This window comes from Kazachstania africana, chromosome 8 (assembly GCF_000304475.1).
Source record: "Kazachstania africana CBS 2517 chromosome 8, complete genome".
Taxonomy (NCBI): domain Eukaryota; kingdom Fungi; phylum Ascomycota; class Saccharomycetes; order Saccharomycetales; family Saccharomycetaceae; genus Kazachstania; species Kazachstania africana.
This window is the reverse complement of record NC_018947.1, coordinates 272,816-289,058: the sequence shown is the minus strand read 5'-3', so window position 1 is coordinate 289,058 and position 16,243 is coordinate 272,816. Positions and strand designations below refer to the sequence as shown.

The window sequence follows — 16,243 nt, the reverse complement described above, 5'->3', positions numbered from 1 at the left end:
TGATATGACCGGGCCTCACTACACTTTAACGATAAGACCGAAACAGTATTTACATGAATATTTAATATACATGGACTCTCATCGAGCTATATAAGCGTTGTGTTGTCTATAAGCAGGAGTTGGTTTTGTTAGTGCTCTTCTGAAGTCAGGTTTGGAGTGGAATGTATCCCTGTAAGGAAGGGAAACGCCACGTTGGTAAGGATTCTTCTTCAATCTGTCTAATTTCTCGAAAATGATAAGTTCACAAAAGTTTCTCAAATCTTTAGCAGACTCTGTATCGATGAAGTACGCGGGATATCTGTTGCTTAGCCAAAAAAACAACGTAATGATGTTGTATAACGACTCGTAATGTTCGAGGTCGTATCTTTCATTTTGTATGTAACTGTAATCTAGTGTGTGGAATGGGAAATCGTAGGATAGCAAACTCTTAGTATATCTTTCTGAAATGGTTTCGCAGAATTGTTTGAAAGCGTCCTTGACAAGTGGAGCATCCTTCACTGGTGCTGTACTTAACCGCAACTTCTCGTGGAATGGAATAGTATTCATACGCTCGAACAAATCAATAGTCTTCAACTTGCTTTCCAGATCAGGTAATTTGAAAAGTTGCTTAGAATGATTTTCTAATTGCTCTTCAAATTTCTTCAACAGAAAGCTTAGCTTCGTTCTTGGTGGATATCTTACCATCAATTTTGCACATATCTCGTCAGTAGGCCACACCACTATTTTATCCAGGTATGACATTGGCGCTTCCATACCATCGCGGATTGATTTAAGAACACTAGACTTCGTTGCAGTTATGAAGCCCTTTGAAGGCTCATCCTTGGTATCTTTATATCTTCCTGCACGTCCACCTATTTGTCTTATATTAGATGCAGTCAAATTGACCAATTCTTTACCATTAAATTTCACATCAGTCATGAATATGATCCTATCAATGGCTAAGTTTAATCCCATGCCTATCGCATCCGATGCAACAAGAATTTCGTATTCACCATTATTGAATAAAGAAGCCTGTTGAAGTCTTGTTTCTGGTGGTAAGGAACCGTATATAACAGCAACTTTGAATTTTGTCTCTCTTTCAATTTTTAACTTCAAATCCAAAATTTTCTTCTTAGAAAAGGCAACGAGACAGTCTCCTTTCCTAAGATTTCTCATATTGCCGTTTTTTAATGATCTAGATTCAACAGAAAGCTCGCCCAACCTTTCATATTCATTGATTGTCAATTTGTCACCAGTTAATGCAGTAATCTTTTTGATTACTGGCAGGACACTTTTCTCTCCACATAAATGAATTTCTTTCGCTTTAACTCCTAATAGGGCATTACTCCATGCCCATCCTCTGTCCTCATCTCCCAGCATTTGAATTTCATCTAATACCACAACATCGAAGTCCTGGGAATATGGAATCATCTCAACTGTACCTGATGTTAAGCCAGCTTTTTCACCATGTTCATCGAGATCATTAATAACCTCCTCACCAGTTAGTAAATTGCATCTAGTTCCTTCTGATTTGAATCTATCATAAACTTCTCTAGCCAGTAGACGAAGCGGGCCACCATAATATCCTCTATCAACTTCTCCTAGCCTCTTCAATGCGCGATATGTCTTCCCTGAATTTGTTGGACCCAGATGCATTATAATGTGGCGTCTAATCTTTCTTGTCTCGGGAAACCAGTCAATTGGGTCTGTAATACTGATGGATTCGGAAGCCTGCACCGCAGATGGCAACGTTTTCTTTTCATGGTTATAGCTCAGCAGTTTTAAAAAAAGATACTGAAATTTACGTTCAATTGTTGGACTTTGCTCCTTTAGTAAAACTTGCCAAGCTTTATGTGAAATCTTGTCAATATTTAGTAATTGTAAAATGATTTTTGAATCATCAAGAGGCTGTATGTACTCAGATAATCGAACTGGAAAGTTCTTTATCTTCAAAGGAAGTTCTTTATCGTCTAATTGTTTCTGGATGGAGGAGCACAAACTATCCCAGGTTAACTGTTTCAGATGGTACTCATTTCGGTCGGAACTCTTTAGAAAGACATACTTGTTGTGAACTTCCCGTAAGGCAGTGTTCAGAAGTAACTCAAAATTTTGAGTTTCTCGAAATGTCTGAGGAATATTTTCATTTTGAACGTGAATCTTGCATGTATTGAGTTTTGCTGTTCGTCTTGATGATACATATGATGTAGAATATAATGCTTTGGAAGCTGTATCATTACGCTTACAAAAATTTGACGCTATGCTGTTTTGTTGTATCGTTTTTGAGCACACACCATATGGGGTAATTGGAAATCTGTATCGTGACAGCAGTCGATGTATCATGACACGAGTCTATTCGTCAATGGACGTATGAGTTATAGTGCCCTATTTCATCTTAGCTTTTGCTGGACTAATAACTGTAAAAAATGCGCATTGGCTTTACAGAGAGAAAAAAGCATTGATGAAATGTATAAACGATTCGTAAAAAATATGGAGATATAGATACGTTTATATATCAGTGACCTCTTGGACCTCTTTTCATCAGTAACATAGTGTTTTGTATCCAAGTATCTGCACCTCCCTCCTCCATTAATGTCTCATAAACTGCTGGAATGGAAAAATTGTCCTTATCACTTTTTGGAGATCCGATGATTGCTGCATTTCTAGTACTTGGGATTCTTAACATTTCCTTTTCCACTTTCCAACCTACTCTTTCCGCAATGTGTTCTACATGATCAACTAATCCCGCATATGTACTGTTATTTATTTTGGTTGCTTTTGCATTTTTTCTAGCCTGATAACGTACTTTCTGTCCAGATAAGTTGTGAGAACAGCATGGTATTACCAAGAATGGGTAGCCTAGTAACGGTATCCAACATGTAAGCTCGTCCGAATGGTTGCCGATAATAAAAGTATTTGATGGATATTCGGCTACGTCAACTTGTGGAGATTGTAGTAGGTCTTCGCTTGAGTAAACGATAGTTGCTGGAGCAATCAATTCGTGTGAAACTTTCATGGGGAACATTCTTCCATTATGGGTTAAATGAGGCATATTTCTCTTAAGTTCTGGATCCGGACGTAACAAAATAGAGGGAACGATCACTTGTTCTTTTAGACAGTTTCTAACTTCAGTTGGGTAGATAGACCACGATTTCCTACGTCTAGCATCGATACCGAGTCCTTTAGCACCTTCACTTAATAAAATGTAGCAAAGGGCACCATTCCCACAACCCAAATCTCTAAATTGCATGACATCTTTGTAATTTTCACCGTATATTTTCTTCCAATATTGAATTAAAAATGCAGCAATGGCAATATCTTCAAAGACGTGTTTTTTAGGGTCTGTTGATTCGACCCAGTTTTCTACAAGAAACTTTGAATATTTTTTTTTCAAAAAGATGTACATATCCTGGAAGGCAACTTTGTCAACAACTAAATCGTGATTCACTTTTTTCACGTAGCCCAACATCACACCGTTTGAATGCTTAAATGCAGTTTGTAAGAGTCTGAATGCCGTTCTTGTGACTCTTTCATTTTCATTCTGTAATAAGTTAATAGATTCGGCATCACTGAATGGAAGGTAGTGGACGGATAATGTCTTTTCATGAAGTAGTATCCCAACCACACTGACTCTTGGTAGATAAAAGGGCCATTCGTCATCTTCCTTGAGATGTGGGATATACATAACCAAAGAAGTTTCTTCGAATTTTTGCGAATTCAGAACTGAACATGTTTGGTTTATTAAAGGATCTTTATATGGGTTTCTGGGTACCATTCTCCTCACAAACTCCGTCTTAGGAACTAGATGTAGATCTTTATTATCTATTTTGGGGTTCCGTATCTCTAAATCATCTAAATTGATCATCTGTGGATTAGTTTGGTCAAGGTTCAATGGCTCTTCTATTGACCTGTTCTCGGTCAATTCAGAGGTCATCACATCGTAGCTCTTTTCTATAAGGATATCGGTCCTAAGAATGGCAGTAGAATTAATATTTGGCTCCCGGATCAAGTGGGACATAGCCTGCTCGAAATGAATCTTTTCAAATTTTGTTTCATTTTCAGTGGTGTACATGCTCACCCATTGTGGACCCAGTATGCTGATTTTCCCAGCAATAAACTTGAAATTTTCCTTAGAAGTAGTGCTTGCTGTCATTTCTACGATTCAAATGCTGCTCGACACACTTCTAGAGCCTCCCTTGTGATGACTTTGACTAGAGTTATCTTGTAGTTCCAAGCTCATCAAAATGACGGAAAATTTTCAGATCTTTTTATGCTGTGTCTCGCACGTGAGAATCACGTGCTTCATCTCCAAATATAAATAAAAGAGTGAATGATTAAATAAAAGGGGATGCAGTTCGCGTGTTAAAGTAACGGCCAGTTCTTCAGTATATATGGGTTATGCAATTTTTATAAGTTGCTGATATCATATTTATCTTCAGCTGCTCTTTCCTTTCTTTGAGTAGTCCATTTATCTTGGAAACTCAAAGCGAGTTGAAAATGGAAAAAAGCAGTTCCATGATATTGGAATAAGACGTGTTTTAGCTTATAGGAGTAGACAGTGAAAGCAAGCAATATGTCATCAGGAAGTCAGTTCAAACAATTGGAGAAACTGGGTAATGGTACCTATGCTACCGTTTACAAGGGGTTAAATAAGACTACGGGAGAGTTTGTAGCATTGAAGGAAGTTAAGCTGGATTCCGAAGAAGGTACTCCATCCACCGCAATCAGGGAAATATCATTGATGAAAGAATTGAAACATGAGAATATTGTGAGGTTATACGATGTGATTCATACTGAGAATAAATTGACTTTGGTTTTTGAATATATGGACAAAGATTTGAAAAAATATATGGATTCTAGAACTGTAGGCAACGCTCCAGTTGGTTTGGAGTTACATCTAGTCAAGTATTTCCAATGGCAGCTATTGGAAGGTTTAGCTTTTTGTCATGAAAACAAGATCTTACATAGAGATTTAAAGCCACAAAATCTTTTAATTAATAAGAAAGGTCAATTGAAGATTGGTGATTTTGGTTTGGCAAGAGCATTTGGTATTCCCGTGAACACTTTTTCGAGTGAAGTCGTAACGTTATGGTATCGTGCCCCAGATGTGCTAATGGGGTCCAGAACCTACTCCACTTCCATCGATATCTGGTCCTGTGGTTGTATTTTAGCAGAAATGATCACAGGGAAACCATTGTTCCCAGGTACAAACGAAGAGGAACAATTGAAGTTGATTTTTGAGACTATGGGCACTCCAAACGAACAAAGTTGGCCCGGTATCTCGTCCTTACCCAAGTACAACCCGGGGTTTCCTCAACATTTGCCAAAAAATCTTAAATCAATATTACAAGCACACTGTGCGTCTGATTTGGACGATACTCTAATAGCCCTATTACACGGGTTGCTTCAACTGAACCCAGACATGAGACTAAGTGCCAAACAGGCATTGCATCATCCTTGGTTCGCGGAGTACTACCAACAACAGCAACAATAGTTTAAAAGCAAAATAGAAAACAACTGTATATAGAAAACAAAAAGCGGTAATAAATTGTACCGGAAGAATAAGAAAAAAAGCATTCAACAACGGTATCTCTCATTCTCCATCTTTTGTGATGGTCCCCGTGTGATCAACCAACTTCTTACATTATTTGTGCCTGAGTCGTTGCATCCTATAAGCCAGTTTTTACCGCAAGAGGGAATTATTGGAACCAAAATTTAGGCTCTTGGCGTCTGGAAAGGGAAACTCTTTCCACATTAGTCCATCTTTTTTTAGATTCGAGCTATTTTTGTTAAAAGCGTGAAAAATTTTTCTCAAGATCCTCTTAAGATTAAGAGTATTTTTGGGGAGTCCCAAAGCCACCTTTTCGAGTGTATTAATCGATTAGGCTTGCTGCAAGAACTATTGCAAAACGCTCTCTCTCACTTCTTTTGACACAATTTTCTACTTCTTCCTCTTCTTCTTCTTTTCGGCCATCAATATGTATTTAGTAGGAACTGAAAATCTAAAATCCTCGAGGTGAAAAATTCAAGATTTTCAATAACTAGGAGTACGTAGCACATCGTCAATAATAGTCAGGTTCAGTAGGGTAGCTAATTAGTCACTGAAAGCTAAGTCTACTGGGAACACAGTATTTCTTATTGCCTTTTTCGAGGAGTTTTTACTGCTTATTTCTCCATTTATTTACAATTAAAAGAGTTTCTTTCCATAAGGGAAATTGGAAGTGCAGGTACCATCACAAGGAAGCGATACCATATCTATACAACTCACTCTGACTTCTACTACACCATGTCTTCTTTAAGCGTTCTTACTTTGGGAGAAAATCCAAATGTTTTGCTTTACGCTTCGAGATTTCATTTAGCCAATAGCGTTTTACTCTATCATGTTAGCACCTCTACGTCTAATACTTTCGAACTCGACACAGTATCTTACGGTAACAATACATTCGAGATAACAAACCACTTTACTTCTATCAGACAAATGGTCGAAACTTCAGATTCTCTGGTGTTCGACTTGATTATCCTCAGTGCCCCATCCCTACAGGATTTATCATCGCTGTCGACCGAATTAACACCTCTAGTAAATGTAAACACGAAGATATTTGTCGAAAGTAGTGGTTTCGTTCAGTTAGAGCCTTTTGTTAAGGTGTCTATGAACGGTAAACAATTGAATATATTCAGCATACTAACGGATTTTGACATCCGCCAAATTGCGCCAAATAGCTACAGGCAATTTAATCATCATGGTGGAAAGAATACTCTTTTTCTGGGTGAAAGTATATCTAAAAGACAAAATCCAGGTTCTTCATATGACAATACTACAAATGCTTTATTATCAACTTTTGAAAGATTATTTCAAAAATTGTTTCCCTTCGAAAATGTTGAACTTTGTCACCAATCTCCCCTAGAATTTCTTTCAAAAGAATGGTCCATTGCCATTCCAAGAATCTGTCTGGATCCCTTATTGATAATGTTTGAAGAAACAAAATCATCCAAGCTCGATGATCAAATTTTGGCGAAACCATTAATCTCAGGTTTGATCACCGAAGTCGTAACAGTGGCAAGAACGATGGGAGCTACTCTTCATGGTCAAGACAATGAAAGTAAGATACTTGCTGCATGGCAAGATTCTCATTCAGAAGAAATGCCACAGTTGGTCTATCATTATGTGAATAATTCTGGCTCACTCAATGTCGATTTATTACTGTTACAAGTCATCCTCTTAGCCGATGACCTCAATATCAAGACTCCATATTTGGAATTTCTATATTCTGTTATGTGTCAATTGCAAAATTTAACTTCTGGTAAGTCGAAATGGTTCACAAGAAAAAATACTGATTCAGATAAGCTTAAATTAGAAAATGCGTCTTTGAAGGAGCAGCTACTTAAAATTAATGAAAAAAATAATGAAAATGAAAGTACTATATCAAATTATCAAAAAAGTGATATGAATTTAAAGGCTAAACTACAGGAATTAGAAAACTTTGTAAATAAACTAAGCCAAGAAAATGCAACTTCAAAACAGAACTATCAAAATGAAAATGCAACTCTGAAACAAAGTTATCAAAATGAAATTACAACTTTAAGAGCACAGTTGGAGGATATGAAGCTGAAACCAAGGGAGGAAGCTCCCGTAACAACAACCCCGCAACGTCCAAAGCAACAGCAGCAACATTTACTACAAGACGATTATAAAGCAACTGGTACGCCGAATTTGAGCGATTTGCGTGACATGGCTATTTTTGGTGCGAACTATGGTGATGATCCTGCATATCAAGAGCAAGCTCAGAATACTACTAGTTCAAGTTTACAACAGGAACAACTAAAAATCATGAGTAGTCAAAATGGAAGTAAACTTAGTAGCGCAAGCAGTAATATAAGCGATGGTGATACTTTCTTGAAAGAACGTGAATTAGAGCTACGTAAAAAGGAGCTTGAATTGCAGGAGCGTGAATTGGAATTCCAAAAGAGAGCACTAATGAACCAACAGCAACAAGTATATGGTAAACAGTATCCTCATGTGATGAATGGCAACGGTCCTATGCCTCAAAAATATCATCAACAACTAATAAACGGCAGTATTCCTCCTCAACAACCTATATATAACAAGCAACAACTTGCACAACAGCCTGCTGGTTACTCCCAGTCAAATCAAATGCCGGTTCTGAACAATCGGAAGCCCTCATTTAATCAATTGCAACAGCAATCATCTAATATGAATTTACGGGGAAACAGGGCAATGATCGGGCCAGCAACTGGTTTCTCCCAACAAATACCTTCTGCAGCCAATATTACAGATCCCATTTCCTCTTCTATGCCATACGTAAATCAACCACAACCACAACCACAACAAAGTATGATGTCACAACCGTACCACCAGCACGCAATAAAACCCACAAGTAGGAAAAATAGAACCAGCACTATGCCAGTATTAGGAAATGCATCTAGTTCAGCTTTTCAGAACTATGGTAGAAATGTATCGAACCCTACATCGCTCAACAGCATCCAGAACAATAACCCATCGAATCAAAGTACAAATCACTCCTCAAGGCCTGTACAACAGTTCAATAGCAACGTGAATAACTCTAGGAACGTGAGTGCGGGAACCCAGAATACAAATCCACCTGCACCAACGTACGGAATGGCCTCTGCTAAAACTTTACCTCAAATTAATATCGTTGATTCTTCGCCACCAGTAATCAAATCACAGTCACAACCACAGATGTTATCTCAGGGGGTCAGACCAATTGTATTTGCCTCACAGCCTGGGCAGAATGAAAATATACAACCAGTAGCAGAAGGACAACACCATGACGAACCTCATGAAGAACATCACAAGAAAAAGAAATTTAGCATTTTCAAGAAGAAATAGGCCATCCTAGATTGAAGCGGATAGATATAGAAAAGATATATATGGACTTATTATGATATTATCTAAACGTTTATGCCATAACCAAACAAATACTATATCTGTAGAGCTTGATGTATTTATAATCGCATTTGTTTGTCATTTCTCACGACAAACAGGTGCAAAAAGTTCAAAAATAAATGGTCTCTAGCGGGATCGAACCGCTGATCCCCGCGTTATTAGCACGGTGCCTTAACCAACTGGGCCAAGAGACCGAATTTGTTGTGTTTGAAAAAAATGAAGCATATCAGATTCTATAAATCTAAAGAAACGCCCCGTGCTTGCGCTTCTGCCACACTTTACTGGCATAATAGAAGAGTCTTACATATCTCAATAATATCAGTTGAAACTCTAGAAAACAACCAATGAATTAGGAAGCGTTGGAACGAGAGTGTGATGGGTATATGATACTATAGCATATGTTGGTAAGCGAGAATATTATGGATTGGTAAATGACAACGAAGAGGGTGAACACAACGGGTTAGCATAACAATAATATTTGCTGCTTGTATAAATACATAGAACTTATAGAATGTCAGATAAATAACGAGTGAAAGGCTTTCATCATTTCATCGACGAGAGTGTCATGAATTTATACGATATATAGACGTCATTTAGTATCTAAAGAACATATTTTCTCCTCTTACTGGAGCAGCTGTTCTATAGTAAGAAAAATAGGATGAATATTTGTTTTTAGTATATAGTTTAATGCTGATTTCACATTCTATTTGTTTGGCTTTTTATAACTAACTTTTAGATCTTAATTAGTACCACAATGTCATCGTGGGGCTGATACCTGATGGGCCTTTTTTGCTGAGATAATCCAGTATAACCATCAGTCATCATTGGAGAATCACAAGAATCTTGGACTTTTTAAGAACATATATCGACAACACGTCAAGTTATTGTGCCCATATTGTAGTATATCAGAGTTAGTATTTCTACCAAATTCCCAACCATGCTGATTCAAACTACACAGAAGGTTCTTCGGTTCTGAGGTTCTAAAGCCCATTTCACAACTTGATGCCCATCGTTTTTCCCCCTGCTTTACACAACAGTTTTATCAGTATCCTCCGATTACCAACGAAATATCACCCAAAATGGTTACTAAAGTAGCAAGTTACGTGGTAAACTGAGTTGCTAAATCCGGCATTGCCCCAGCTCCTGTATATATATTCATATTGGTATGTAATTCTGTTCAAAAGAATATTGGGCCTTTGAATTTTCTTGATCGAAGTGAAAAAAATCATTCAATATTGCAGGTATGTGATACTTGAAAACTTTATAAAATTTCGAATAGAATTAAAAATATCTGATCAATCATTAAGTGAACAGTATGCCAATCGATCAAGAAAAGTTAGCCAAGTTACAGAAACTTTCAAATACCAATAAAGTTGGGGGCACCAGAAGAAAAACAGCAAAGAAGACAAATTCATCGTCAGCTGCTGCTGCCAAGGATGATACAAAATTATTGAGCCAACTAGCTAAATTCAAAGCTGTCACACTGGATAACATAGCTGAAGCCAACTTTTTCAAAGAAGATGGGACTGTTACTCATTTCGATAGAGTTGGTGTCCAAATGTCTCAAGAATATAATTTGACTGCCGTGTATGGTATTGCTCAGGAGAAGAAACTTGATGAAATGTTTCCAGGAATCATTCCACAATTGGGTGCTGAAGCTTACATGGCTTTAAATCAGTTAAATGAAGCATTCAAAATGGCCGAAAAAGAAGAAGGTAAAGGTGCAGTTCCAGAATTAGTTGAAGAATGAAGTAAATGTTTTCGTTCGTACTACTACATGATACTGATACAGAATTTATATAACTATAGTCATTTAATCTTCACAAACCGACCCCCTCTCTCTTAGCACGTTCTAAAAATTCGTCTACTTTCCCATTAGTAATTTCTTCCAGTCTTGATCTATTACGCTTACACGTCAAAGTATCAAAATGTCTCTTCAAGGCGTCCTTTCTTGCAAAACCTTTACCACATTGTGAACAAATGTGTGGCAATAGTAATGTATGAGCCTTTTCATGTCTTTTCAAATCAGCAAGTCTGGTAAATATAAGATCACATTTGGAACAAGGAAATTTTGCCACAAGTTGTTCAACTTCTTTCTTCTTCACTTTATGTACACGCTTACTATACGACGACCCCTTAGAATCTTCCCCATATCCAGAAGATGGTTCCATAAATCCTGTAAATACAGGTTGCGATGTTATTTCTGTCTGTGAAGGAAATTGCAAGCCATCGGATAATCTCTTATGATTATCGTACGGAAGGGCCGCATCTTCGAAGTTAATTTGAGTGGGCGTTATGCGTTCTTGTGTCTTCGCAAGTTTCTTAATAACTTCATCAAAATCCACGTTTTTATCTTGTATCCTGTGTAATAACTCCCTTATAGTAGGATTAACATTTGATATATTCAAAGAAGTAGCGATGATCGCTTCAGCTGCTTGCTTAAAAAAGATAGCTTCCTCCGTCATTTGTTGGTGTATGTAGGAAATATGCTGGTGGTACGAATATGAATAGTATGAATGTAACGGATGATAATCTCTGGATGATATCCACCTCTTGTATGCTGTTTTAACTTTAACTATGTGAAGATATCTTGGAAAATTTTTCCTTTTCGTCATTTCGGGTGTTTACTCTATATGTCAAAATAATGTGAGAGAGCCTTTCCATTATAAACATGAGTATATATATATATATATATATTCTATATAAGAACAGTCATACTACTCTGAAGTATTCGATGACTAGTTTCTTGCCCAGTTCATTAAATTGTTCCATCTCTGTTCCTAAAATGTAGCCGTTACTTGAAGTTAAAGGATTATCAGCCGATGGGCTTGATTGTCGTTCATTATTATTGCCGTTGTAGTTGGTTGAATCCGATGATGAAGAGTTACCTGTGGTGATGTGTATATCGCTTGGCGATATCGTTCTTGGGGGGACGAAATGGTGATAGTAGTTATTACTAGCATCATAATTTAGTATCGTATCTGTCATAACGTTAAATCGATTTTCAGAATTGTTATAACTCGATGTATTAGTATAAAGAAGAGCATTGTACTGATTTCTACTCCGCCGAATTATGATAGGCCGGACTATGGAGCAACAGTTTGTGATTTCAGATACCGATAAACCTGTCATTTTGGAATATAAAATATAACTTTTTTCTCTATTTTCAATCTTATCAGCTTCTGTACCTGTGACGTTTGGTATACTTAGGATAAAGCATGATACAATTAATTTGTGCAAATTGTATTTTAGAAATTTCATATAGTTTGTTTCATTAGTGCAACATTGCAAGAATTTCACCATGATACAACATACTTTTTTGAATTGTACAATGGATGAATTTGATCTCTTTAAAAGGGTTTCAAAGAAAACTGGCGTCTTCCTATAATCAAACTTCAACAGTCTTGATAACGGTTCGACGTTGGTATCATTTTCATTATAGTTTTCGATGAAGAGTGACGAATATTTGAACAGTAAACCTTTCGTAAACGTTTGAATCATAAATCGGTTCAATTTCAAATTTTGTTCTTTCTTCTTTTCATCGCTGAGTTTGCTACCGTTACTCTTCCCACCATTCATAACAGGAGAAGGGATCCTGGTGTTACTTGTCTTTTCAAAATCTGTGCTATCTTTTAACATAAAAGAAAGAGAATAAATAGTATCTTGGGAAAAAGAGGCAGACACCAAACTGCGACGTTCAATATAAATTATACTCAAAAGTTCAAACGATACCGGCACAGAAAAGTCTCACCCGAAACCTCGTATACTCCTTTAGCAGTTCAGCAGATGACGACTCATCGCAGCTTTGTAAGTTGTTTTTCCAATGAAATGTCTCAGTGGGGGGAGTCCGGCGTATTCAATTTTTGCGATGGAAAAACTCTCTTTTGACTCATCGAGCGAGAAAATTTTTGTTAGTAAAAATAGGAATAACACGTCACATGACCGGAGGTTGATAGAGGTTAATATTGGCCAGTTTAGTAGCAGCACGAGGACGGTGAGTTGGTGGGTCGTTTGTGATTGATTGATTGATTGATTGGGTTGCTGTTTGTGTGATTTGTCTTTTCCTGGTACGAATTTGGTCCGGTGAGAAGAGCTTCCGTCATGAATAAGTTGGGATTGGTAGGGATTTCTCGATGGTATGCTTCTCATGCGTACCAGAAAACGTTGAATCTGCCTCGTTCCACGTTTCCTGTGAGGTCGAATCTTGATCTGTGTGTTTCTGAACTAATTCCTCGAGCATCGCAAGATGTGTACAATCAACAATTGGACGAGTTCTTGAGAAGGTATAAGGAAATCTCCAGTTCTTTATCCCATGAAGGCAAGCTTAAATACATTGAAGAGAAGCTGTTTGTGTTACATGATGGTCCTCCATACGCTAATGGTGATTTGCATTTGGGACACGCTCTTAATAAGATCTTAAAGGATATTATCAATCGATATCAATTGTCTCAAGGTAAATACGTATTTTATAAGCCTGGATGGGACTGCCATGGTTTACCCATTGAACTAAAGGCTATCAAACAATCTGATAAGAGTGACAATTTGAAACCCTGCCAAGTTAGGTCCATTGCATCAAGATGTGCATCCGAAACCATGGAAAGACAAAAGAACCAGTTTAAACAGTTTGCCATATTGACAAACTGGGATGACCCCTATTGTACAATGCATAAAGACTTTGAAATCGATCAATTGAAGATTTTTAGAAAATTATTCACGTCAGGAATTATTAAGAGGCAAAATAAACCCGTTTATTGGAGTATCGAATCCAAAACTGCTTTGGCAGAAAGTGAATTAGAATATAATGATGACCACATTTCCACTTCAGCTTTCGTCAAATTCCCCTTGACTGATAGTTCGATGGCTTTCTTAAAGCATAAATTGTCAATTACTACTAATGATGCTATACATTGTCTGATTTGGACAACTACACCATGGACACTGTTAGCAAATCAAGCGATATGCTATAATGAACGGTTGCAGTACGTTATCATAAGGTCATTTAAGGATGAATCCAACTTTTTACTTTCACAAGATTTAGTAACAAAAGTCTTTCCAGATATTAGTTCGTATAGAGTTCTAGCGGCCTTTAATGGCTCATTATTAAAAGATTTGAAATATCACAATCCACTTATTTCTGGACACGATGATTTCAAAGCCTATCCCTTAATAAGTGGAATCCACGTCACAGACTCCACGGGTACAGGTCTGGTACATACTGCACCGGGGCACGGGTCTGAAGATTATATAGTAGGATTAAACCATAACCTTCCAATCTTTTCGCCAGTTGATCACAAGGGCAACTACATCCTGTCTGAATTACCAAAAGAATGGCAGAAACTACTACTTGATCAAACGACAGGTGAAGGCCTCAATGTGCTGTCAAATGAAACTTTGCGTATTGTTCTATCTCAATTGCAAAATCGTAATATGCTTCTTTCATTCCAGCCTTATAAACATTCGTACCCATACGACTGGAGATCAAAAAAGCCAACGATTATAAGGTCAACACCTCAGTGGTTTGCCGATTTAAGTCTCCTCAAGAAAACCGCTTTGGATTCCTTGGAAGATGTTAAGTTTTATCCCGGTAGAGGAGGAAAGAGACTGGCTTCTTTTATAAAAAATAGGAATGAATGGTGCATCTCTAGACAAAGATTTTGGGGAATACCAATTATATATTTTCAAGGTAAAGAAAATCCAGATGAAATTTTGTGTGATGTAGAAATTCTTGATTTTGCCATTAAGAGAATAGAAAAAATTGGAATTGAACAATGGTTTGTCGAAGAAGAAGATATTAAAAACTGGCTGCCTGAAAAATATGCCGTAAAATCTGGAAGGTTTAGAAAAAGTAAAGATACCTTAGATGTGTGGTTTGATAGCGGGTCGTCCTGGAGTGTAATAATAAATTTCTATAAAACTTTGCTAGGATTACAGAAAGAAGAGAAATTAGAGCTACCTTTCAATGCAATAGATGTTTATCTAGAAGGCTCAGATCAGCATAGAGGTTGGTTCCAGAGTTCTCTTTTGACTTATGCAGCTTTTACTCAGGGTTCTTCTGCCCCATTTAAGTCTGTGATAACACATGGCTTTATACTCGATGAGGACGGGATTAAGATGTCAAAATCTATAGGAAACACTATCTCCCCCAACGATATCATCAAAGGTAATCAAAAGCTAAAGCTACCTGCACTTGGAATAGATGGTATCAGATATTTGATGGCACAAAATGATTTTACAAATGATATTTCTATAGGGCCAACAATTTTAAATCGCACTTCAGAAGCCATGAAAAGAATTAGGCTAATGTTTAAATTTCTTTTAAGCAACCTGAATTTCAATGAAAATATGGTACTGTTACCTATTGATAGTTTACGGCCAATTGATAAATACACGATTTCCAGACTTGACGAGCTCCTCACTCAAGTTAAGATATGCTATGAGTCAAATAATTTTTCCAAGATTTTGAGTATGGTTCAATATCACTTAAATAACGAACTGTCGTCGTTATACTTTGATATATCTAAGGATTCACTTTACAGTGATTCTCTTATCTCTCTGAAGAGAAACCAAATTCAAACAACTTTTTTCCATATTTTAAACGCTTATAGAGCCGTATTATCTCCTATCTTGCCCCTTTTAGTTCAAGAGGTATGGGACTACATTCCTGACAGTTTTCTGATCGAAAATAAACTGGATAAATCGCCTATGGTGCTACCATGGCCTGATTTCTCAAAAGATTGTCACAATGGAAGAGATCTGATAAAGTCTTTCGAAATCAATGAATTGGAAATCTTGAGAACTTTCAAAGACCAACTTAAAATGTTAGCTGCGAAGGGAATAGCTAAACCTTCTGAACTTTTTGTAAAAATTATGGTTAATGATGACAGAAGTGTTCCTTTCTCAGAAACTGAAATTTGTGATATATTACAAGTAGCTAAAGTTGAGATCGTTGTAGATGCAACACATAACAGACCATCCACTTTTTCTAGCGATAAGAACTTCAAACTACAAATAGAAAAAAGTGAAAAGGCAAAATGTCCCAGATGTTGGAAACACACATCTTCATCAGAAGATGAACTCTGCCAAAGATGTACCGAGGTTCTTTTAACCTCAGAAATGTAATAAAACATGTAAATAAATATAAATAGGTCCATCATTTCTTGCACAAATGACTTCAGATCTCTCATTGATGGTTTGCTTATTATACCACAAGGTTAAGTTTACGTTTTGTTTTCCAAAGAAGTATTCGATGAAAAATGGGATTGATGGAGAAATACCAAATAAAAAGTTCCTGGATATTGCAATCCATTGATGCCAAACATTCCCTATCTAAAACTGGTATAT

General features: G+C 37.0%; 8 protein-coding genes and 1 non-coding gene across 9 annotated transcripts; 4 read left to right on the top strand and 5 right to left on the bottom strand.

Annotated features, from left to right (window-relative positions):
- Nucleotides 1–78: 78 nt before the first annotated feature.
- SUV3 (ATP-dependent RNA helicase SUV3) lies at nt 79–2,319 on the bottom strand (the record flags this gene model as incomplete). Its single annotated transcript, XM_003958651.1, has 1 exon — nt 79–2,319. One exon carries the CDS (start codon nt 2,317–2,319, stop codon nt 79–81), a length of 2,241 nt encoding a protein of 746 aa, XP_003958700.1.
- Nucleotides 2,320–2,491: 172 nt separating this feature from the next.
- On the bottom strand, nt 2,492–4,129 carry TRM44 (tRNA (uracil) methyltransferase; the record flags this gene model as incomplete). The annotated part of the gene is made up of 1 exon (XM_003958650.1): nt 2,492–4,129. One exon carries the CDS (start codon nt 4,127–4,129, stop codon nt 2,492–2,494), a length of 1,638 nt encoding a protein of 545 aa, XP_003958699.1.
- A 420-nt stretch (nt 4,130–4,549) lies between these two features.
- Nucleotides 4,550–5,470, top strand: PHO85 (cyclin-dependent serine/threonine-protein kinase PHO85; the record flags this gene model as incomplete). Its single annotated transcript, XM_003958649.1, has 1 exon — nt 4,550–5,470. The coding sequence occupies one exon, from the start codon at nt 4,550–4,552 to the stop codon at nt 5,468–5,470; it is 921 nt and encodes a 306-aa protein (XP_003958698.1).
- Nucleotides 5,471–6,262: 792 nt separating this feature from the next.
- On the top strand, nt 6,263–8,845 carry SVL3 (Svl3p; the record flags this gene model as incomplete). Its single annotated transcript, XM_003958648.1, has 1 exon — nt 6,263–8,845. The coding sequence occupies one exon, from the start codon at nt 6,263–6,265 to the stop codon at nt 8,843–8,845; it is 2,583 nt and encodes an 860-aa protein (XP_003958697.1).
- A 177-nt stretch (nt 8,846–9,022) lies between these two features.
- On the bottom strand, nt 9,023–9,096 carry KAFR0Htrna10I. Its single transcript has one exon. It is a non-coding gene; the product is annotated as a tRNA-Ile (tRNA).
- Nucleotides 9,097–10,217: 1,121 nt separating this feature from the next.
- Nucleotides 10,218–10,652, top strand: EGD1 (Egd1p; the record flags this gene model as incomplete). The annotated part of the gene is made up of 1 exon (XM_003958647.1): nt 10,218–10,652. One exon carries the CDS (start codon nt 10,218–10,220, stop codon nt 10,650–10,652), a length of 435 nt encoding a protein of 144 aa, XP_003958696.1.
- A 70-nt stretch (nt 10,653–10,722) lies between these two features.
- MET31 (Met31p) lies at nt 10,723–11,517 on the bottom strand (the record flags this gene model as incomplete). The annotated part of the gene is made up of 1 exon (XM_003958646.1): nt 10,723–11,517. The coding sequence occupies one exon, from the start codon at nt 11,515–11,517 to the stop codon at nt 10,723–10,725; it is 795 nt and encodes a 264-aa protein (XP_003958695.1).
- A 97-nt stretch (nt 11,518–11,614) lies between these two features.
- Nucleotides 11,615–12,481, bottom strand: KAFR0H01490 (uncharacterized protein; the record flags this gene model as incomplete). The annotated part of the gene is made up of 1 exon (XM_003958645.1): nt 11,615–12,481. One exon carries the CDS (start codon nt 12,479–12,481, stop codon nt 11,615–11,617), a length of 867 nt encoding a protein of 288 aa, XP_003958694.1.
- Nucleotides 12,482–13,003: 522 nt separating this feature from the next.
- Nucleotides 13,004–16,021, top strand: ISM1 (isoleucine--tRNA ligase ISM1; the record flags this gene model as incomplete). The annotated part of the gene is made up of 1 exon (XM_003958644.1): nt 13,004–16,021. The coding sequence occupies one exon, from the start codon at nt 13,004–13,006 to the stop codon at nt 16,019–16,021; it is 3,018 nt and encodes a 1,005-aa protein (XP_003958693.1).
- Nucleotides 16,022–16,243: the final 222 nt, after the last annotated feature.